Below are 23,413 nucleotides of genomic sequence, written 5' to 3'. Positions count from 1 at the left end.
GGTAATCTGGAAAATGTATATCATTTGGACAGACTTCCCCTTTGCTACAACATCGAGTAAATTTCCCATCGGATGATTTTTCATCAGAGAAATTTAGGGATAGGCAAAATTCACATCTAACAGTCATTCCACCACAACTATGTTCTGGAATTGCATCCTCATGTCCTCCATTTTCGCTGAGAAGGCAGTTCCTACCAGTATTGGTAGTACTTGTTGATGACTGTTCTCTAGACATATTCTGTTGTTGCCACCGCCTTCTTTCAACTTCAAAGGCACGTTGGTCTTTAGACATTTTCTGTCAATGATGCCGGTGTTTTTCGGCTTCAGAGCAATGTTTTTCCAGTAGCTGGTGTTCAGATACATTCTGTCGCAGGTACCACCTTCTTTCAATATCAGACGCACGTTGCTCTTCAGACATTTTCTGTTGATAACGCCAGCATCTTTCGGCTGCAGAGCTACGTTGTATCAACAGTTGTTCTTTAGACATAGTCCCACCTGTCTACTGTCATGGTCTGAGATGCAGGTGAATGAGAGTCCCGGCTGTCAGGCCACTGAGAGCTGTTTGAACAACGGCTGATTCTGGCTGATTCTGTGGGGGTGGGACTTCCTCCTCCCTGCTGTCAGTTTCCACAGCTGTGATGAGGAAGCTGGGGTGACAGAGGGAGCCACACACTCCAAGCTGCCCTCTCTCTCGCTCTGCTCTATGTCCAGTGGTCTCCTGCTCTGCCAAGTCCTCCAAACCTCCCACTCTCTGCCTGCTCTCCTGCTCTGCTCTCCACTGGCGAAGGTCCCGGGAGGCCGCGGGCATGTCTTGGCATGGTCGGCCTCGCTTCCTGGGGCTAGCAAAGGTCCCGGGAGCCTGCGGGCATGGCTAGGCATGGCTGGCCTCACCCCCGGGGCCAGCAATGGTCCTGGGAGCCCGCAGCTGCCATCGCCTCCTGGGGTACTTGACACCTGCATGTGCAAATTAACCCGCCATATTTGTCAGGTTAATTTGCATACTCTGATTGGCTGGTGAGCATAGCAGAGGGATGGTTAATTTACATGTTTCTCTTTTATTATATAGGATAATTGTTATTCTTCAAAATTTGTTGAAATAATTAATTGTCTTGTGGAACAGGTTTGGAAAATATAGATTTGAAAACTTGATATGTCCAGTTTTTATAATCCTCACTTATTTTAATGGACAAAATGGTAATATCTTATATAATAAAACCCTAATATGCAAATTGACCAAACAGCAGAACAACTGGCAGAATGACTGGTCGCTATGACATGCACTGACCACCAGGGGGCAGATGCTCAATGCAGGAGCTGCCCCCAATGCAGGAGCTGCCTCCAGCCTGCCACCCAGCAGTCGTGGGGGGCGGAGCCGGCGAGCCGGTGGCACCAGGCCACCAGCCAAGGTAGGTGTGAGTGGGGGCCCTGATCGCCCCATTGGTTGCCCCCCAGATCGGCCCTGATCATCAGCCTGGTCTAGGGACCCTACCAGTGCATGAATTTCATGCTCCGGGCCTCTAGTATGAAATAATTCTGTGATTTAATTCCAATGATTCAATTCCAATGATTATTTCACTGGTTAAAGTCAAATATTAAGTATTTCATTTCAAAAAGGAAGGGGTCAATTAAATAGGGAAGTAGAAATATTTTTGTGTCCGTTGGATATCAGTTATAAAATATAGTTCTTGTTTTGGGTGAAAATTATAAGTATTGGGTTTTTAAAACAGGGTTTTTAAAAGGCTTTCTCAATTAATCTTTTATTTAATTTTATTACCATTTATAAAATATTAAAATCCTTAAACTGGGGTTTGTTTTTGTTTTTTGACAAATTGCAATTCTTACAAACCATTGGCTTTTGGACAGATATAGTGAAGGTATGATCATGGTTTGGATAGGCTGAGGGTAAAGAGCACATCGAAAACTCTTAGTATCTTACCAGCAAGCTTCATTTGATAACTGAGTGAATACAGCAGGAAGAATTAAATTATATGAACCCATATTTTTATCAAAATCACTGGGGGTGATATAAGTTCTAAACAGAGAGACAAGATAGAAGAGCTACAATGTGTCTGTGGTTCAGGAAGATTTTGAATAATAAGCCTTCTTTCAAAGTCCAGAGCCTACACAATCTTCTGAGATCAAAATCAGACAGTTAAAGTTTCTGTAAAACAAAGAACTGCATGGAGTTTATAATGGCCTTTTCAGTCTTGGTTTAGGTTCTTCCATAATCATGCCCAAAGACAAGCATTTGGATGTAAGTAGTTTATTTAGGAGGTGATCCCAGGAAGTACTGCAAGGGAATGACAAGGTCAGACTGGGTTCTTTATCCTGTTCCATTGGTACAAGGGAAGTTCAGAATGTCAACTGGCAAAAGAAAGCCTGTCTTCTTTATTAAAAGATGACCTCCTCCTCCTTCAAAACCCTCTTTGTCTATTGATACAATGGGGGATGGGATGATAAGAAACTAGCTGCATTGGGTAGCTGAACTGGTGGCCTCAGCACCAAACTGGAAGTTTTCTGAATTTAGGATATCAAGTGGATCTTTGCGATCAATTCTGGGAAAAGAGGATTCCACCCAACACTTCATATCATCTTGTTACTTTTACATTCTGGGTAAGGCTCTGGACCTTGAAGAACAAACCAATTATTCAAAAAACAATTCTTTACATGGAATTCTGGATCTTTAAATGTTATTCAGAGGTTGCTCTTGCCTTTCCACTCGGGTTTGCGTCTATCCGTTATTTCTGGGGTCACTGTGGTTTCACCTTCATGTTATCTTTTGCCAATTTTATATGTTTATGATGAACACAATGTACCTCTATAGTGCTTATATTCTGATTCTGAAAGGATCCTAGATGAGTCCCCATATAGGTAACCAACTGACTGAAAAGTCTTAACTCAGTGGGACAAATGTTGTTTTTTTAATACATTTTTATTGATTTCAGAAAGGAAGGGAGAGGGAGAAAGAGAGATAGAAACATCAATGATGAGAGAGAATCATTGATCGGCTGCCTCCTGCATGCCCTACACTGGGGACCAAGCCCACAGCCCGGGCATATGCCCTACCACTGAGCCACACCAGCTGGGCTGTTTTTTGTTTTAAAAATGGTTTTGTTTTTTCCCCCAAATGGCTACTGATGGTCCTTTAGTCAACCCCTTTCTCTGTTATAGGTGACAGGGGTGTTGGGGAAGAGGTGCTTAACAACATCTCAGTCCAATTCAGTACTCTCAGATATTTTTGGTTTTGGAACAGTTTCATTCCCACTGTTTAAGATTCAGTACTGTTTATTTAAAAATGTCTGTTAAAATTTAGTGAAATGCTTCCTTTCACACAAATAAACAAAACAGCTAAGTGCTGATCAGTCTTATGAATAAAACAAGCAAGTAGGTGAGCTAGAGAATGGCAGAGTGAGATTTTAAGATTGGGTAGTCAGGAAAGGCCTTTTTGTGGGACTGAAATCAGTAGGATGAAGGAACTAAATGCATGAAGAGTGGGAAGGAATATCCCAGGAGAAGGACAAAATGCAAAGGCCATGAGGAAGAAATTACCTTGGTACTCTCCAGGGACAAATAAAATGTCCATAGTGGCTGAAGCATAGCCAACAAGGAGGGAAGTTTTGGAAATACAATTTTTTTAAAGAAACAACAACACATAACTGGAGCCCCACCTGCAGGCAGTTGAAAGTCTAATGGAAGAAGTTCAGATTTTACTGTAAATCGAGTGGAAAGCCACTGGAAAGTTCTAAGCAGGGAGATTTGTCATAATTCAACTGTTAACATTAATGTTTTCTTCCATTTTCATAAAAATAAACTGGAAGTCACCAGAATGGCATTGTTTCTGTAATGTGTCTTTGAGATATGTGAAATTATGCCTGCTGTTTGTTGAAACCAAGATCTGTGATTCAAAAACTTAATTATTTTTATTTCTATTATTATTATTATTATTATTTTACTTTTCAGCTGCCAAGGAAAGTGAACCATGAAGCCACCGTTTCTTTTGGCCCTTGTGATCTGTTCTGTATTCAGCAAAAATTTGAAGATGGTATCAAAGAGAAACTCTGGTAAGTTGCTGGCAACTTTCCACATTTTTTGGTTTAAAAAAGTTTGGTTTTTGAACGTCCAGAGAGTATCTTTGCCTTTAACTATGAATATCTTTAAACAGAAGGACTTGTATTCCAGCCATGTTGCAAAGTAGCCAAAATGAAAACAAGATTTTAGCCTACCACTGAGAAAATGTTGGGAAACCAGTGGAATTTTGTTCAAATTCAATTACAGTATACCCTCAGTGGACAATGAAATGTTAAGGGCCTACTTAGGGTTGATTAAATTTGCTAGTGAATATACACCTGGGAGCAAATATTTGCAAATGAAAAGATAGGAAACCTTTAAAAATATATATCCTTTACCTCCTAATTGAGTGTGCAGCATTACAGTTTAAATGAAAGCTTTTGACAAATATCAGTGCGTTTTAGTTCCTCACATTTTACATTTGTATAAAATTCCTAACAGTCAGAGATTTAAAGACTCCAAGTTCAGATATATTAGCTAATAGCCTAAAGAGGAATTTCTTAAGAAAAAAATATCTATTCCTAGAACATGGGGGTGTGGCAGGCAGTCATGATTAAACTAAGAGATTAGCTATAGCTAGGAGATATTCCAATCAAAGCTTAATCATTGTTTAATAACACTTAGATATATGTGTCTTTTAGTTTTGATTATACATTCTAGCTATAATTACAAACCATGCATGAGATTTTAAGAATTGATTTTCTGTCTGTAATCATTCTAGTAAGACATTGAGGAATGTATTATTAATATGGAAACAAAAAAAAACTGCAGTGGGGCTTTCTGTTGACTTCTAATTCAGTTATTTCCTAGAATTAAATGTATGTTCTTTACTTTCTCATTTAGTATAAAACCCAGGCAATAAAGTACATGCCTATTTTACAAAGCAGTAAATGCTGACTGGAGCCTGGAGTTTGGTTAATGTCTATTTTCTGTGGTGAGAGTACTTGCTAATTGAAGTAGCTAAAGAATAGTATTGTTCTTCAGTTGATAGATATTAGTCTTTCACAAAAGTGGGTCACATGTTATAAAATAGAACAAAGCTGAAGTTCAAAGGATTCTGGAATGGTAAAGGTAGGGCAATATATTGTGTGTTTTTTTCTCCACTTAAACACTTATGTATGTATTTAACATATTATTGTATTTTGTGACTTTCTTTTAGTTGTATTTGTGTGTAACATTTTACTTATATTATTTTCAATTTGCCATATTTTACGTGACTCCCTTTCCTTACCTTACTTTTGAAGTCACATTTTCATTTTTTCTCTTGGTTCAGATTGATTATTGCTAAAATAAAATACTTGGGGATATTATTACTTACTAGCAAATGTAATTTGTTGGGCCAGACACCATTTTTCTCACTTTGTTGCATTATAATGTCTGTATCAGAGCCTGAACAAAAATAAAAGGATTGAGACTTTTAAAAGTTATCTACATTATGGTAGCTTAATTCTGATAAAATCCAAACTGAAAAAAATGAGCACAATTGCTATCTAGATATTCTTGTTTTCTTGGTTTGCTTATTATTTATGAAGAAAAAGGCTGTTAAAATGTATATACACAGAGAAAGTTAAAAGATCAATTTTTAATGCTTTTGTTCCTTTATTTTTTAGTTATGAAATGTGAGACTGTGACTTTCTAGGGGTTCTCAGCTTTGTCTTCTTAGTATGCCCAAGTAGTGTCATATTTGCAGTGAGCTTTAGTGAAGAAATATTACCTGTACAGATATACCCAAGAGTGAATGTGTTTGAATGATTTTAGTCTCCATTCCCCCACATACCTACTAGGACAATAGAAATTATAATATTGGAACAAAACTTTTCTTACAGGTCTTGGAAGTAGAGATGATTTGAATGTAATTGGTCTTTATTCTTATGCCTTTCTGCTTCTATTTATGGTGTACATGGAGTAGGCAGGGAAGACTAATAGCATGATGTTGTTCTGTGCATGTCTCTCTGTATGGTATTTGTTTTTCAATTTAAAAATACAGTAACAAAAAACAAGTATGGGTGAATAAAAGACATCCTAAGTTGCCCATAGATGATGAAAAGGGGGGGTACTTTGAAGCAGTTCTTTTTACTCTTTCCTTCTATATAGCCACTTTCATCATAACCCCCTTCCCAGACCCTATATTTCTGCTATATTATTTTATGCAGAAAATAGATTATTTGCCCTCTTATTATGATACTAGAGGCCCGTTGCACAAAGATTCGTGGAATAGGCCTTCTTTCCCCTGGCTGCCAGCACCAGTTTTCTTCTGGCACCCGGGACCCAGACCTTCACTCTGGCCACCGCCTTCCATCTTCGCTCTGGACACAGTCTTCGCTGTTGCTGGAGCCTTCAGTCTTTGCTCCTCGCTCCAGCGGGAGTCTTCAGTCTCCGGCCAGAGCTGCTCCTGTAGCTCCTTCCGCCCCCCACACTCCCCCACATAGCTTGATCGCTGCTTCGCCTGCAGACCTCGCTGGAGGGCTCCTGGGTCCCAGGGGGCCGCCTTGCCTGTGGCCCGGCTTTCTGATTACGATCAAGATCACGATCACGGGCCACAGGCAAGGTGGCTCCTGAGTCCCAGGGGGCTGCCTTACCTGTGGCCCGGCTTTCTGATCACGATCACGATCACGATCACGATCACGATCACGATCACGATCACGATCACGATCACGATCACGGGCGGCAGGCAAGGCGGCTTCTGGGTCCCAGGGGCAGCCTTGCCTGCGGCCTGGCTTTCCGGCGGCTCCTGGGGTCGCACACAGGGGCCTGGATGGCGGCTCCCGGAGTCCCGCCCTGCCTCATTATGAAAATTAGACGCCATCTTTGTTGGTGGTTAATTTGCATATCACACTGATCAGCCAATGGCAATGGTAGCGAAGGTACGGTTCATTACCATGTTTGTCTATTATTAGATAGGATTCCTCGTGGAGAATATTAAAAATCACTTTGCAGATCTGTTGTACAAAATTTTGTTTTATATAGTCTGTGAGGTTCTTTGGCCTTTGCAAATTAAAGAGATACAAATTCAAGCTTGCGTAGTTGTTCTTGGAATCACCAATGGGACTCAGAACTTTTACTTTTCTCCCCTCCTTCCCTTCTTCCAAGTTGAAAAATGAAGAATGTTCCCTTTACTCATTTACATTTATAACTGCCAGATGTGAAGCCAATTATAATGATTTCTGTGCATTTCATTACAGACAGGGTTCCTTTTTTGCTAAGATACCTAAAACTACTGATGTCAAGGGCCTCCCTATGCACAAGACAAAGGACCAAGGGATGCAAGTTTCTTCTTCTATAATTGTCGATCAAAGAAAATAAATAAATAAAACACTCAGGTTTTTTAAAAATATGGTCTGGGCATATATTGAAACAAACCTCTTGGTTTCCAGTAGTACACATTTTTTAGAAGCTGCATCACAGGCTATATATCTAGGTAATACTCATTCATACTGGGCAAGCCCAACCATCAACCCTGGATAGAGAAACAGCAAAGCTGGCTCTGAGATTCCATCTAGGGCCTGGTTGCATTAGAATATACCAAAATGCACAGAATCTAATTTTAAGGACTATAGCTGATTGGCAAGTGTGGGCTTGTTATCTTCTTTACAGAGTACTCATGAGGTCCTATAGCATCAGAATTCCCTAAATTTAGGACTAATAGGTAAGTTCAGTCTACTCTATGAACAATAGGTTTATATTACTTAAAGGTGTCATTCTTTATAGTAGATAATTGGCTAATTTGTTGCTTGACAAAGGCTAATGACAGGTGTCTAAAACTAATTTTTAATAGTATGAGTAGAATAAATAACTTTCCTTCAAGAAGAGATCACCCAAGCGCTTGTATTTGCCTATTTCTTTTTACCTAAAAAATCATGTCCCCAGAGTATACCTGGATTTTATTGGGGGAGGGTCATTGAACTGTCACCTTCACTTTTCTCTGACTTTTGTTGTTGCTGCTACTGCTGCAGCAACAGGAAAATGTGAACTGTGTTAATGCAATTGTGGTATTCGGTTCTTCCAGCCTAAATCTCCATATCAGAGGAGAAAGGAATAGGATAACCAGTTTGATGAGAGGGTATGTTTAACTCTGAACTCAAATTGGGTCATCTTGTAGTCAGTACATCTGGAGGATGACCATAACAAAGCAACTTCTCAGTGATCTTGTGTTTGAAGGAAAATTGCAGTTACAAAAATATCTAAATCAACTAGAAAAATATAGTCTCTACTGGTAAGGAGGATGTGAAGGCCTGTTGGCACACAGTAGGTACTTATAGATACATTTTGGATCAACTTGAACAGAAACATTCAATTCCATATAATGAAAAAATAGCTTTACCTGAGGCTTTGACTTACAGGTTTATAGACTTATGAAATTTTCTGATTGTTGATGAGAGGATAGCAGTTTGTTCTTACTAGAAATTTGGTTTTAGAATTTCCAATCAGATGACTGAAGAATACCATAAAGGCAGAAATAGAGGTTATATGAGTCTATATTTCTGGCAAAAGCTAGAAAATGTTTCTCAAACAACTTCCAAGTGTAAACAAAATAACTTTTTGTGAAATTGATTGTTATATAATTAAAAATAAAATGAAATCTGCTTTGACTTCTTAAAAAGGAGATAAAATGTTTTATTTTAAAATGGTTGTTAAAAGTAATGTTTCTCTGAAAATATTTACATTGTGCCTTTAGCTGTGGAGTGCAAGAGCACTAGATTAGAAGATCAACAAAGTGCTACTGAATCTCATCTCCTAAATTTATTCTAATAATGCAAACTTCAAGGAGGAAAATACCATCACATGATCTCTTTTTAGTTGAAAGTGATAATCTAAGTCTTGATAATTTTATCTTTATAATTATGTTGAATTCCATAAAGGACACTAGATCTTGGAAGGAAGGGAAAGTGGTACTGGAGGATTGGCTTGGCCTGGCCATTGGAAATGGTAAGGAGTATATTAAACTTTGGAGTATAGGACAAAGTTTACAGCATGTAAGTAGTAGTCAGGGATGAGAGAGATTAGTCGGAAAGAACTTATGGCCAAAACAGAGCTGAATGAAATTCACATATATTGAAGAAGAAGAAGGGCAAATAATTTTAGGATTCACGGTCTTTAACTTTTATGTGGCCAAAGGCATAGCCAGTCATGATATACTATTGAACTTACTGTATGTACAGCATTCCACTAGTTCTGTGGTGGGGGGAGCAGGGAGAGAAAATAAATAAAAATTCCCTTGTTTCATAATACTTAATCTCATTGGGATAAATAAATAGCTAAGTAAATTATGCTAAACTGATGGAACACTATATAACTATTAAAATGACCAGTATTTAGACCAAATCCATACACAGAAATGTGAATATAAATAAATTAAGCAAAAAACCTCAGATTGTGCCCTGGTTGGTGTGGCTCAGTTGGTTGGAGCATAGTCCCATATACCAAAAGGTTTCAGGTTTGATTCTAGGTCAGGGCACATACCTAGGTTGTGGGTATGATCCCCAGTTGGGGCAATACAGAAAGGCAGCCAATTGATGTTCCTCTCTCACATTGATGTTTCTCCCTCCCTACCTCCCTCCCTCCTTCTCTAAAGTCAATAAGCATGTCCTCGGGTGAGGATAAGAACAAATAAACAAAACATAAATAAAACAAAATCCAGATCACAATGATGATAAAAATATGCATTTACACTAATCAAAATCGAAAAAAAATTGGAATGATGTTTAGTATATATAGTTAAATGATATTTTTCTACAAAGATTGCTTAAATGTATGATAAAAAGAGATATATTTAAATGGGAGGAAATATTCTTACTGGGGATGCTTCACATATTAATTTCCTGTAGAATAATACAAGATAATTTTATTCAGTATTAAACTTGCACATTACAGGCCTCCAAAGCTAGGGGATTCAGAGAAAGGCAGGGTCAATATTGGACTACTGTAGAAGATGAGGGGCTTAAAGCAAGCCTTGAGAGCAGATAGAATCAGAGTGAGGAGGAACAAGGGAGGAGGACATTTTCAGTAAGAAAGGAGGAGCACAGTGCAAGTAATGGAGATGGCAGGGAGTGAAGCACCTGTGTCTAGGGAGAAGTATAAAAATTTGGATAGAATCTTTATTTAAATTTTTGAAAGATGCAACAAACTGTCCACTGAAGTCACTGTACCAAACCTATATTTCCAACCAAGAAAAGATCAGAGCCCTCTCTCATTACACATTTACTAAGTGAATATTCTCGATTAAAGAATATTTGCCAATCTAAATCCAAATGAAAAACACCTCATTATTTATTAAAATCCCCATCTTGGCTATGATAAGTATGTTTCTTGGATTCAAAGAACAGAGAGAGAGGGGGGGGGGAGAAAGAGAGAAAGAAAGAAAAACCATCTGAATAATCAGTTGAAGACTAACTGGAGAGAACCGTGATAACCAGAGAAAGGGAGAGAGGTTGAGAAGAGGGAGCATGAGAGATTAGCAAAGCAGCACAGCAAACTGGAAGGGGAAATCTCTAGCCATTCCATTAAGAGTTTGGGCAACAAAGAATGGCAGAGGAAGAGGAGAGCATGTGAATGAAGACCTAAGTTCATTATTTTGCTTGCTGTACATATCAACACCATCTGATATGAATGAAATATTGAAGTCCTTTATGATACTGACCCTCTTTAAATGAAAATGTGTGAGTAATTAAGCTAATTAAAATATTTAATGAATTTAAAATCAGGAAAGTCTGAAAACAATTCCATGTAGGGATCTTGTCCAATTCTGTAGCATTGCCCAAATACAGAAAGAAGTTGCCAAGCTTGGTATTGTGTTGGATTCATTGTTGTCTGTAATGGGAAAGAGTGAGAGAGAAGTAAGAATAAATTGAGCATTCTATTAATTTTGATGTTTAATTTAGCATATCAACAAGAACTGCCAAGGACTGTAGTGAATGGGCTCCTTTCTACTCTGTTTTGGAATGAAAGGATATTGTATATGCCAGAGTGGAGAGAAGCTTTAAATGCATACAATTTCTGCTAGTTTAGTTTCTATCATAATCCAACTCATGTAGGTATGTTAGGCTAAAGTGCATCCCTTGTGGCTCTGTTGACTTCTACAGGTATAATTTGCTCTAAATGAAATATGTGCTCTGCAAATGTACACCATTACTGCCTATTTAGTTTGGTCCCTGGAGAAAGCTGGCATCCAGAGATTTCTTAAAATATGCATGACACCCCTAATCCATTAGAGGAATACTGAATATGCAGGTTTAAACTTTTGTTCATATTCTGAGTCTTGCCCTATTTTTGCTGCCATATATTTATCTGAAACTATCATAGAGAAGCACGATGCTTTGTGAGGATTGCATCAGAACTGAACTTCTCTAAAAAGAAATGCCTTGAAATTCAATGACCTTCCCTCAGGCTAAGAAGAGTCAGGCCCTGATACTCTCTGTGGATGTGACTTAGGAGAGCTGTATTTAAGTGTATTCTCCCTAAAGGGCTACAGACAAGAAACACATGGTTTAAGAGGCACCCATTAAACATGTGAGATGCATGACACACATTTGGCATCACTGCTTTGTGGAGAAATGAGACAGTGGTTGCCTGGAACTAAATTCTGCTAGGAAATATTATATAATCATAACATTTATTAATTTACCAAACATATAAGCACACTATATAAAAATCCCTGTGCTGGGCACCTTTAAGTGATCAGAAATAGACAGAGCATGATTTTTGTTCCCAAGGAATTTAGTAAATCATAGTGGAAGGGAGAAAGTAATAAGCATTGAGTGAAGCTATATGCCAGGCATTTTATATACATTATCTCCTCATAAAGGCACTGAGGGAGGTAGGTCAAACTATTGTCTTATTTTACAGATGAGGAAATTGAGACTTTGGATAAATAATTTGAGCACTTTTATATAGGGGCAAAACCAGGAATTAAACCCAGCTATAACTGACTCAATTGTTCTTCTCTTAAATTTTCTGCCATACTGTCCCCTTGTGTGGGCATCATTATCGTAATTTTACAGATGAGAAAACTGAAGCTCAGGGAGGGTGAGTTTAACTAAGGTCCCCAACTATTAAACAGCAAATCCAGGTTTTGTACCATGGACTGATTTCAAAGTTTATGCTCCTTTTACTACACCATGGATATATCTTGTTTACAACTCTTATAAAAGGTATAAAATAAGTTTCATAAAAGGCACACAGATACAGATCAGATAGAAAAGATTTTATTTCCAGCTGGGAGGTGAGGGTGATAAGGGGAGAGGTGTCATTTGACATTGAATATGAAGACTGGGTTGGGAATAGTGATGGGACATCATTCTTAGCAGAGGGAACAGCAACATCAAATGTATGGATATCTAAAGTGCAGGCTATTTTTTTAGTATTAAGTAGTCCAGATTGGCTGTAGGATAGTTTATGATTCAACTAGATGAAGAGATATATTTGCACAGAAACAAGCAGATAGATGGTGTCTTGAGCATATACCTACTTTTTAAAAATATAAAAATATATTGAGGTTCTGGAAAGGAAATGTGGGTTGAAGTGCCTTAGACTGGAAGGCAAGGGGCAGGGTTCAGGGACATTCTAGTCTTGGGCTTCTAGTGTTTCTGTACACATGCTTTCCATTTGCTATAATGAGCTCCAATCAGAGCTCTATTTTCAATTATGAAAATGTATTTTGAATGAAATAAACTACTTAGTGAGGCATCACCCTCAATTATAAATCAGAATGAAATTTATTTATCTGTATTCTTCGATCTTCAGCCTCAGGGAATTTATGATTTTTTTAAAAATAGAAACTTGCTTCTGGTCTTATTACCAGCAGGTGGCACTGTAACACATTCCTTCTATAGCTCTGAAGTAGTGTTTTACAATCCTATGGCTGTCTTTGGACTCCAACATGACAAGGAATAGCAGCTTTTCTAGTCACCATATTGTGTGTGTTTGGGCTGTTCTCAGCACACATGGCCAAAGCACTCTGATTCTTATTATCTAGTTTGTGAGAGCTACTCTACTTCTGGATCTTTCCAATTTTCCCAAAGAAGATGACTATGAGGCAGAGCTCTAGTTACTTATCAAACAGTTCTTCAGTTAAATATTCAGATGTTGAAGGCAGGGAAAAGTTATGAGGCTGGCAGATTTTTTCTTTGGCACTTCCCCCAGCCATTCTAATAGCCTTGCTTCTTTCTTGGGCATCTAGCCATCATCAAGGCTTAACAGTATCCAAATGATTCACAATGTCTTGACCTATCTCTCTTTTACTCAGAACTAACTATCTTGTTCTTTAATAGGTGACAGCTTGTTCATCAGTATACTCAAGGCTGGTATATTGGGACACTATTGAGCGTTTGATGCTATTTGAACAAACCTTTCTTTTTTATACTCTCTTCCCTTTTGCTCAAGTGACACCACTTTATCTTGAGTCTCTCCATATCTTTCTGGCAACTCTTTTTCAATCTTCATCTTTACCTTATTTTCTTCTAACTATCCCTAAAAAGGTATTTCCCACCAGCATTTTCTCCTTAATATGCCCTTTATAAACCACTCTATATTTTTCTTGAGTTTCCATTCCCTTGGTACTAACTATCCATTGTTAGTGCTTCTCACACTGATAGCCTATTAGAGTCACATGTGGAGTTTAAAAAATATTCTTTTGTATAAGTCTTACCCTCATATATATGGATTTATTTAAGCTGGAGTGAAGCACAGGCATCAGTAGATGTTTTTGTTTGTTTGTTTTAACTTTGAGGTGATTCTAATGTGCAACTAAGGATAAGAACCCCTGACCTTTGAAGCTTCTAGATCTAGCAATCAAGTTTTTATGTCCCTTCTGAGTTACATCTACTATTTTCCTGCTAGATATCTTCACCTGACTGTCCCTAGGTACTTTGAATTAACTTGTTCAAAATTGAACTTTTTTTTTTTTTTTTTTGGCAGTAGCTACATATTTTAATTGTGTACCACAGTTTTTTTTTTTTTTTTTAATTAAATCTTTTTTGTTCAGGTTACATTTGTTCCTCTTTTTTTCCCCCCCATCACTCCCCTCCTCCCAGTTCCCGCCCCACCCTCCGCCCTCACTCCCCACCCACTGTCCTCATCCATAGGTGCACGATTTTTGTCCAGTTTCTTCCCGCATCTCCCATTCCCCTTTCCCCGCCAAGAATAGTCAGTCCATTCCCTTTCTATGTCCCTGATTCATTATAATCACCAGTTCATTCTGTACATCAGATTATTTATTCACTTGATTCTTAGATTCACTTGTTGATAGATGCATGTTTGTTGTTCACAATTTGTATCTTTACCTTTTTCTTCTTCCTCTTCTTAAAGGATACCTTTCAGCATTTCGTATAATACTGGTTTAGTGGTGATGAACTCCTTTAGCTTTTCCTTATCTGTGAAGCTCTTTATCTGACCTTCAATTCTGAATGATAGCTTTGCTGGATAAAGTATTCTTGGTTGTAGGTTCTTGGTATTCAGCACTTTGAATATTTTTTGCCATTCCCTTCTGGCCTGCCAAGTTTCTGTTGAGAAATCAGCTGACAGTCGTATGGGTATTCCCTTGTAGGTAATTGAGTCTCTTTCTCTTGCTGCTTTTAAGATTCTCTCTTTGTCTTTTGCTCTTGGCATTTTAATTATGATGTGTCTTGGTGTGGTCCTCTTTGGATTCCTTTTGTTTGGGGTTCTCTGCGCTTCTTGGACCTGTAAGTCCATTTCTTTCACCAGGTGGGGGAAGTTTTCTGCCATTATTTCTTCAAATAGGTTTTCAATATCTTGCTGTCTCTCATCTTCTGGCACCCCTATTATTCTGATGTTGGTACGCTTGAAGCTGTCCCAGAGGCTCCTTACACTATCTTCGTATTTTCGGATTCTTTTTTCATTTTGCTTTTCCGGTTGGGTGTTTTTTGCTTCTTCGCATTTCAAATCTTTGGCTTGATTCTTGCGCTCCTCTGGTCTGCTATTGGGTGTAATATTCTTTATTTCCGACCGTGTATGCTTAATTTCTAGTTGTTTCTTTATCATAGCATCGAGGGTCTCATTAGTTTTCGTGAGGCTCTCCAAAAGTTTATTGCAAGCCCTCAAAATTGCGTTTTTTAGCTCTATATCCTCCATTTCTGTCATGTTTTTTTGTCTCCGCATTTTTTATGCTTTCTTGGTGCACCCCCTAGTGGTCTTTGTGCGCAGTCTTGTTCTAGTTGAGCCTTGATTGTTGTAGTTAATACTAGAGGGATTTGACCACCAGGCCGACTGGCTGTGTGAATCAGCTGTGTCTGCCGCGGAAAACTTCTGTCCTCTGGGGAGGTGCTAATCTAGCCTTTGCCTGCGGCGATCTGGCAAATGGCTCTGCGCAGGGCTTGGGCGGGGCGGGATCAACAGGGCAGGGCGGGCGGAGGGGGCGGTTATGGTGCCCTCAGTCCCGTTCCCAGAGGCTCTGCTTCTCAGAACCCCCGGAACCGCTGCAAACCTCGGAGGGAAAGCTGCCTTCCAACTGATGCCAGACACTCCCGCTTCTCCCGTTTGGGTCCGAGTCCCCAGCGATTCGCCCGTATCTGGAGCTCAGAGTCTGAGACTCCCCCCTGACCGAAAACGACAACCGCGCTCTCAGCCACCAGCCCGCTTTGCGCGCGCACCTCCGCACCTGAGTTTTTTCCACACTGCGCCTCCTCTGAGCCTCGGTGTGCTGTTATTTTTCCTTCTAGTTGAAGAGTCTCTCCTCAGCCAGCCTTCCTGTGGTTCTGGGTGATGTCCGTTCCGTCTTTTAGTTGTATTTTTGAAGTGGTTGTTTGCGGCAGCAGTCTGCGGTGTTTACCTATGCCGCCATCTTGGTCTCTCCCCAAAATTGAACTTTTAATCTGCTCCCTTCAAATTCCAGCCTTCCTCCTGTGTACTCTATCTTGGTTATAATGGCACTGTCATTCTTTATGAAAGAGAATATATGGTGCAATCTCCAAATATTTCATAATTTTCCATATCCAGCAATCACCAACTTCTACTAATTCTACTTCTAAAATAATCTTCCAAATTCATCCCACTTCTCTTCATCCAACCTACCGCTGACCGAGTTCAGCCTTTTAGCATTTTCCTCCTAAAGACTGATTGCACAAGCCTCCTGCCTGGTTTTCTTGCCTTCAGTGTCCAGTCCCTTCTACATTCTCAGCCATTTTCCATAATACTTGCAGATGGTATTTTTACTAGTTTATTTGCTTTTATATATATGTCTTTTTCCTATAAAATAAAACTCCTCTGGCTCCCTACTGCTTACAAGATAAAGTTTAAATTTCTGGTATACACTTTGTGGTAGACAAGCTCCTTCTTAGTTTATTTCTTAATTCACTTATTCACTCAACAATTAAGCAGGCCACACACAAGCCATCCTGGGTTATTCATCATTCCAAAAATAAAACTCTTCACTTTCCCATCTCTGAACATTTTATCTTACTAGTATACTTTCCTTCACTTGTGAACACTTCCCACATTCTCTGCCTTTTGATAATCCTACTCATCTTTGAAGACCCATTTCAAATGTTATTTTCTCTGTGAAGCATTCCCTGGATTTCCCCCTCCCATCCATCTCTTAAAGACAGGATTAATTGTTCCTCTTCTATGTTCCTATAGCATTTGTGTGTACTTCTATATGGGAACTGGTCATATGTGATTTAGATATTTTTATATCTGTCTTTTCCACCATACCTGTGAACTATTCAAGGGCAAGAATTGTTTCTATAAATTTTCTGTACCTAGAAGACTGACCTGTACATAGTAGTTGATCTATAAATATTTATTGGATGAACAGTATAATTTATATAGGAAGTCATTGAGCAACCTTGAATTACCAAGTATTTCAACTCTCAGTTTGGGATTATAACCAGAACACAGACTATCTACCCCCAGGTTCTGCTGTTTGACGAGAAGGATTTAATAGTATCAAGTGCTATCAGAGTTCTTTGTAGCTCTATCCTCATATGTAGAGCCCACATTCACATAGATTTTATGGTATCTAGTGAGATTTTAATGTACAAACACCACCCATTTAAGCCCAGTGTCCTCAATGTTCAGTGACTTGATGTATTTATGGCTCATGTGGTGTGGACTAACTAAAGACACAACATGGGAGAGTAAGTAAGTCTTGTTGACTTGCTAGGGACAGACCAATCACTTTCAATTTTAATTTTCTTAAGCAAAAATACCATCCATGTGGCCTGGAATTAAAAAGAGCTTCATTAAATTGTTGTGTAAATGAAAAGCCAAAGTCCCTTTCTGCCATATAGACCACTTATCCCTTTGCTGCAAAATAGACAAAAACACACCAATGGCGAAACTGCCAGCAAGCATGTTTTAAACACTTGTACAAACATTTTGATAGTGTTTTCCACCCCCTTACACAGCATACCCAGTGGTAATTAGACTGGGTCGACCAGACATCTTCTGGATGTCCAACTTTCTTCCAGAGAGTTAGGGGGCAACCAGGCCGGCAGGGGACCAGTTAGGGGGCTACCAGGCTGTCAGGAGACCACTTAGAGGACGATCAGGCTGGCAAGCAGAGGTAGTTAGGGGCGATCAGGCAGGCAGGTAGAGTGGTTAGGGGGGGATCAGGCAGGCAGCAGTCCCAGATTGAGAGAGGGATGTCCGAGGGGTCCCGGATTGGAGAGGGTGCAGGCCGGGCTGAGGGACCACCCCCCGTGCACGAATTTTGTGCACTGGGCCTCTAGTGACAATATAAAGGAACTAGACCCTCAATTGCCAGTGGAGTAAGAAAGCCTAGTTTTGCCCTGACTGCTTTGGTCAACTGGACATCTTCCGGATGTCTGACTTCCTTCCAGACAGTTAGGGGGAGACCAGGCCGGCAGGGGGGCAGTTAGGGGGCAACCAGGCCAGCAGGGGGGCATTTGGGGGGGGCAAGCAGAGGTAGTTAGGGGCGATCAGGCAGGCAGGTAGAGTGGTTAGGGGGTGATCAGGCAGGCAGCAGTCCCAGATTGAGAGAGGGATGTCCGAGGGGTCCCGGATTGGAGAGGGTGCAGGCCGGGCTGAGGGACCACCCCCCGTGCACGAATTTTGTGCACTGGGCCTCTAGTGATATAAAGGAGGAACTAGACCCTCAATTGCCAGTGGAGTAAGAAAGCCTAGTTTTGCCCTGACTGCTTTGGCTCAGTGGATAAAGTATCGGCCTGCGGACTGAAGGGTCCCAGGTTCGATTCCGGTCAAGGGCATGTACCTTGGTTGCAGGCACATCCCCAGTAGGGGTTGTGCAGGAGGCAGCTGATCAATGTTTCTCTCTCATCGATGTTTCTAACTCTCTATCCCTCTCCCTTCCTCTCTCTAAAAAATCAATAGAATATATTTAAAACAAAGAAAGCCTAGTTTTATCAGCACACTTATATATGGACCAGGTCAAAGTCAGCATTTTAGCCTTTTAGAGAGCCTCTGCATCTTATCCTTCCTTTTTACTTTCATTCAAAGCAAAGTCTTCCAACTCCTTGAGCTCTTCCTCAATCTCTAATTTCTTCTTTGATATCAGACCCTGGACCTCTTGTATTTTTTTGCATTTTATTTAATGCCTAGGTGTTATTCTCACATCCTTTATGTTTCACCTAACTGTTGCTTGGCCAAAGCTGTTGCTATTCATTTTGGCTTGTGTTTTTACTTAAAATTAATTCAATTTTCTTAAAGAGCTAACCAGTTAGTAAGAAAATATCTAAAATATCTTTTTGCATTTAAGAAATCTACCTTAGATCCTGATTGGAACTTTAATGTCATAAAAATTCAAACTGTTCAGTGAAGGAAGGGGCCCTTAGGACATATATTTTTTTAAATCCATTACCTAGCCATGTACCTTTGTCCCCTCCTTTTCTAGTTGTCACTTTAAGTTCTGGAGTAGAACCCCTGAGTGGCACTAAAATGTGGTTCATTGACTTATTCTGCAGATTAGAGAAATGAACAGGGAGCACATCATTTATGGTGAATGTCATGATCATGAAGTTAGAACAAAAACATCCTTAGAGGCTTTGACAATTTGTTGCTAGAATGACATTTGTTTTTGCAGTTGTTTTTCAGTTAGTCAGAAGATGCCCTTTCCATTCTTAGAAGTTGTGAACTTTGGCCCTAGAGTTTTGAGGCCCAGGATGTTAGGTTTACTTCATGTACATACAAGAACAGGGAAGAGAATGAGCACTTTCATGTCCTGATCAATCTCACATTTCTCTTTTATAATGTGGTCTTAAGATATTCACTTCTGTACTTTTATTACATGAATTTTAAGATAGGCTTGTCATATCCTCTGACCTCATGGGGATTTCATTAGAAAGGTCATGTATCATCAGTCTTCTTGGATATTCCCCCTCACATTTACTTGGTGCTCTTTTTGTTGTTTTTTATCGAAAGCTTTGTATGCCATTTTCACATTCTTGATTATTGATGCTTCCCTGACTGTCCATTTCGGGAAGACAATCAGTTTTTTCCCCACTGAAGAAACTGGAGGATACTGGAAGATTGATTTTTGCATCATCCTATATAATAAAGAGCTAATATGCAAATATTAGCCGTAACTGCTCAGACACTCAACACTGGGGAGAGAGGAATGGGGACCAGCAAGGCACAAATGAGCTCGTGAGAGAGAAATGGGGACCATTCAGGCTGTAGCTGTGGTCCCAGGCACCAGAGGCTGCACCTGAACCTCAAGAGAGGGACAAGCCACCCACCCAAGGTCCCCTGTGACTGTGGCCGGCCTGGGCAAAGCCGGCCCGGGTCCTGGGTACCTGGAGAGGGACAAGCCACTTGCCCTGTGGTCCCAGGCACCAGAGGCTGCACCTGTACCTCAAGAGAGGGACAAGCCACCCACCTCGCGGTCCCAGGTGCCAACGGCTGGGGCTGCAGCCTGGGAGAAGGGAGCGAAGTCCTGGGTCTTGCAAGAGAAGAATGGGTACCAGCCGGGCACAAATGAGCTTGTGAGAGAGGAATGGGGACGAGCAAGGCACAAATGAGGGCCAGCCAGAGGGAGGGAAGTCCTGGGTCTCAGGTATGGGGCGAGGCAGAGACAGTTAGGGGTGATTAGGCAGGCAGAGGGGTTAGGGGAAATCAGGCAGGCAGGCAGGTGAGCAGTTAGGAGCCAGTGGTCCCAGATTGTGAGAGACAGTCAGACATCCCCCAAGGGGTCCCCGATAGGAGAGGGTGCAGGATGGGCTGAGAGACCCCCCCATGCACAAATTTTGTGCACCAGGCCTCTAGTTTTGTATAAAATTAATATGTTGATTTTATAGAAACCCATAGGTTACAGGTTAATTTACACAAACCTGACATTCGGGAAGATAAAGACCTTGTCAAGGAAAATAAAATAAATCAAGAAAGAAAAAAGTATATTCAAACTATCAGAAAATGGAGTGAGAAAAGAGGAGCTGTGGTATAGAAATTCTTACAGTTTAAATTCACAAAAGGAAATACACAGGTTATCTATTTCAGCCTCTCACCATTATAGGAATCCTTTGTAGAGCATACCATGCAGACGATGGTCCAGTTGACAGTTTTATTTTCAAAATCTAGTGCTTAGTAAAGCAGCTTCTTTTTTTTAAATAAGCCTTTTTACTTTTAAAAATATTTTATTAGGAAGCCAAAATTTGGCTTTTGTAAACTTCCACCATTGGGTCCGAGTTCTGCCTCCTGGAGTTTCACAGAATCTAATCTAATGGATCTCACAGTCGATGAAAATCATGTTGTGGTTTGCAACCAGACTGATGGGGTGGTACAATTAGAGATAAATAGAGATATTAAATATAAATAAGTATACACACACACACACACATACACACTAGAGGCCCAGTGCACAAAATTTGTGCACTGGGGGAGTGCTCCACAGCCCAGCCTGTACCCTCTCCAATCTGGGACCCCTCGGGGGATGTCTGACTGTGGGACATCCCTCTCACAGTCTAGGACTGCTGGCTCTCAACTGCTCACCGACCTTTCTACCTGATTGCCTCTAACTGCTTCTGCCTGCCAACCTGATCACCCCCTAACCACTCCCCTGCCAGCCCGATCATCCCCAACTGCCCTCCCCTGCTGGCCTGATCGCCCCCAACTACCCACCCCTGCTGGCCTGGTCACCCCCAACTGCCCTCCCCTGCAGGCCTGGTTGCCCCCAACTGCCTTCCCTTGCTGGTCTGGTCACGCCTAACTGCCCTCCCCTGCTGGCCTGATCGCCCACAACTGCCCTCCCCTTCTGGCCACCGCCATCTTTGAAGGCGGGGCAGTCAAATAGCATATTCCCTCCTTATTGGCTGTGGGTGCCGCCATCTTTGAGGGTGGGGCAGTCAATTAGCATATTTCCTCCTTATTGGCCATGGACGCTACCATCTTTGAAGGTGGGGCAGTCAATTAGCATATTCCCTCCTTATTGGCTGTGGGCGCAGCAATCTTTGTGATGGCGTGAGGGTAAATTAGCATATTCCCTCTTTATTAGATAGGATATATATACATACATATGAGTCGGAATTGTTTTACATTTTTGCCAATATCTTTAATATGTAGCTTAATAGAAGCCAGCTAGATTCTCATACCTGCATCTGCATTGAATTTGTTGCAGTACGTTGCAGTGTCTTGTTCTGGTTAAAGTATATGAAAAAAATATGGTCTTACTCCAATATGTAGCTTAGAAAAGCGGGAGAATATTTTAATGCCTTTTTAGATAATTGTAAATATTCTTCTTTGATCTATATCCCAAATCCACAAATGATAGTTACTTTTTAAAATAGTGTATGTCAATTAGATTTTAATTAAAAAGACCTTCAATGTGATACCTTCTCAAAAACAAAAGTGAAACATTAGGGCTTCTAAACAGTGGCCCTGGATAAACATCAGAGCCATGATTGGGGTGGGGTATTCTCAAGTCCTTTCTTATTTATCTAAAGCTCCTGGATCAGATAGCAAACTTTTGGAGCCATATATGCAATAGAAAATCCAACTCAATTGCTAATAAGAGATGGGAGTTACCATTAGACAATTCAGGATAACCCATGAGCAGAGGGTGAAGTGTTCAACTTCCTGGAGTCAGGTGGGTTACATGAAGGAAGTCAGAAATCTGAACTAACTCAGACTCAGGCTTCTCTGGGAGATAGAAGGGAAGAATGCAAAATAAGCAAGCTAGAGCCACACCTCCTTTATCTGGTATCTATATGAGTAGCTCAGGAGAAAATATTTCTATCTTAATCATCCAAAGGCAGGTAACAGGCAGCTGGGGACCACCCCTATCCTATATAATCCTATATAATGAAAGGGTAATATGCAAATTGACCCTAATGGCGGAACGACTGGTCACTATGATGTGTACTGACCACCAGGCGGCAGACGCTCAATGCAGGAGCTGCCCCCTGGTGGTCAGTGCGCTCCCACAGCGGGAGCTCAGGTCAACCACAAGCCCGGCTGAAGGCTGGGAGCACAGCAGCAGTGGTGGGAGCCTCTCCCACCTCCTCAGCAGTGCTAAGGGTGTCTGACTGCAGCTTAAGCCCAATCCCCCGGGGAGCCGGCCTAAGCTGGCAGGTAGACATCCCCCCAGGGCTCCCGGGCTGCCAGAGGGCACAGGCCAGGCTGGCCCCCCCCCCCCCGCCGAGTGCACAAATTTTCTTGCACCGGGCCTCTAATATATATATGTATATAATAGAGCCTAAAATAGTGCTAGTGGGTGGAACTGATGGCTAGTAAATGAAAATACACATTCAGAATTCAAAATAGTATAATATACATATATAGTCAATTAATAAAATACTGTCATAGAATCATAGAATATTTATTCTTGGAATCCCTTAGGGACCCTTTTGTCTAATGTCCTTACTTCCACCTCTATTATTTTCTGTTGAAATATTCCAGGAATACTGTCAATAGACTCCTAAGAATAGCTTGTTTTCCCAAGTCCCTGGTCAGGTCCTAATAAATAGGTGGAACTCAATAAATATTCATTGAATGAATAAATATATGAATATGTTTATGGATTTGGAAGACCCTTCCAGAGGTTATAGCATCTCAAAATTATAATTATCCTAATATATAAAAACCCTGGGTTGTAATGACCAGTAATGACCAAGGCACGACCAACCAGAAGTCAGTCCTGCAGTCAGTGCTGGGTTTTCCGTGGCAACCCAGCACTTATTTCACTGTAGGCACAGTGCCCCAGCACTGACTGCTGAGGGGGCTGTGAATCAGGGACAGAGAGAGGACTGAAGAGAGAAGCAGGGACTGATCCGTTGCCTCTGTGGCAGCTTTTGATCAGCACTTGCCTCTCTCTTTCTCTCCCAGTCTGGCTAGAGCCATGCCTCCATTTCTCTCCAGGCCTCCACCGGGGCTGCTGATCAGCCCCGCCTTTCTGATCAGGCCCCGTTGATAGGCCCAGAGA

General features: G+C 40.8%; 1 protein-coding gene across 1 annotated transcript in view; it reads left to right on the top strand.

Moving 5' to 3' along the window:
* IL1RAPL2 (interleukin 1 receptor accessory protein-like 2) overlaps positions 1-23,413 on the top strand; it is a 1,356,387-nt gene that overhangs the window by 63,190 nt on the left and 1,269,784 nt on the right. The window contains exon 2 of the mRNA XM_005869867.2: positions 3,961-4,061. Within this exon, the coding sequence (XP_005869929.2) occupies positions 3,980-4,061 (82 nt within the window). The 5' untranslated portion in view covers positions 3,961-3,979. The remainder of the gene's footprint in view (positions 1-3,960; positions 4,062-23,413) is intronic.

The sequence above is a fragment of the Myotis brandtii genome, unplaced genomic scaffold (genome assembly GCF_000412655.1).
Source record: "Myotis brandtii unplaced genomic scaffold, ASM41265v1 scaffold305, whole genome shotgun sequence".
Taxonomy (NCBI): Eukaryota; Metazoa; Chordata; class Mammalia; order Chiroptera; family Vespertilionidae; genus Myotis; species Myotis brandtii.
This window is presented reverse-complemented; position numbering and strand designations above follow the sequence as displayed.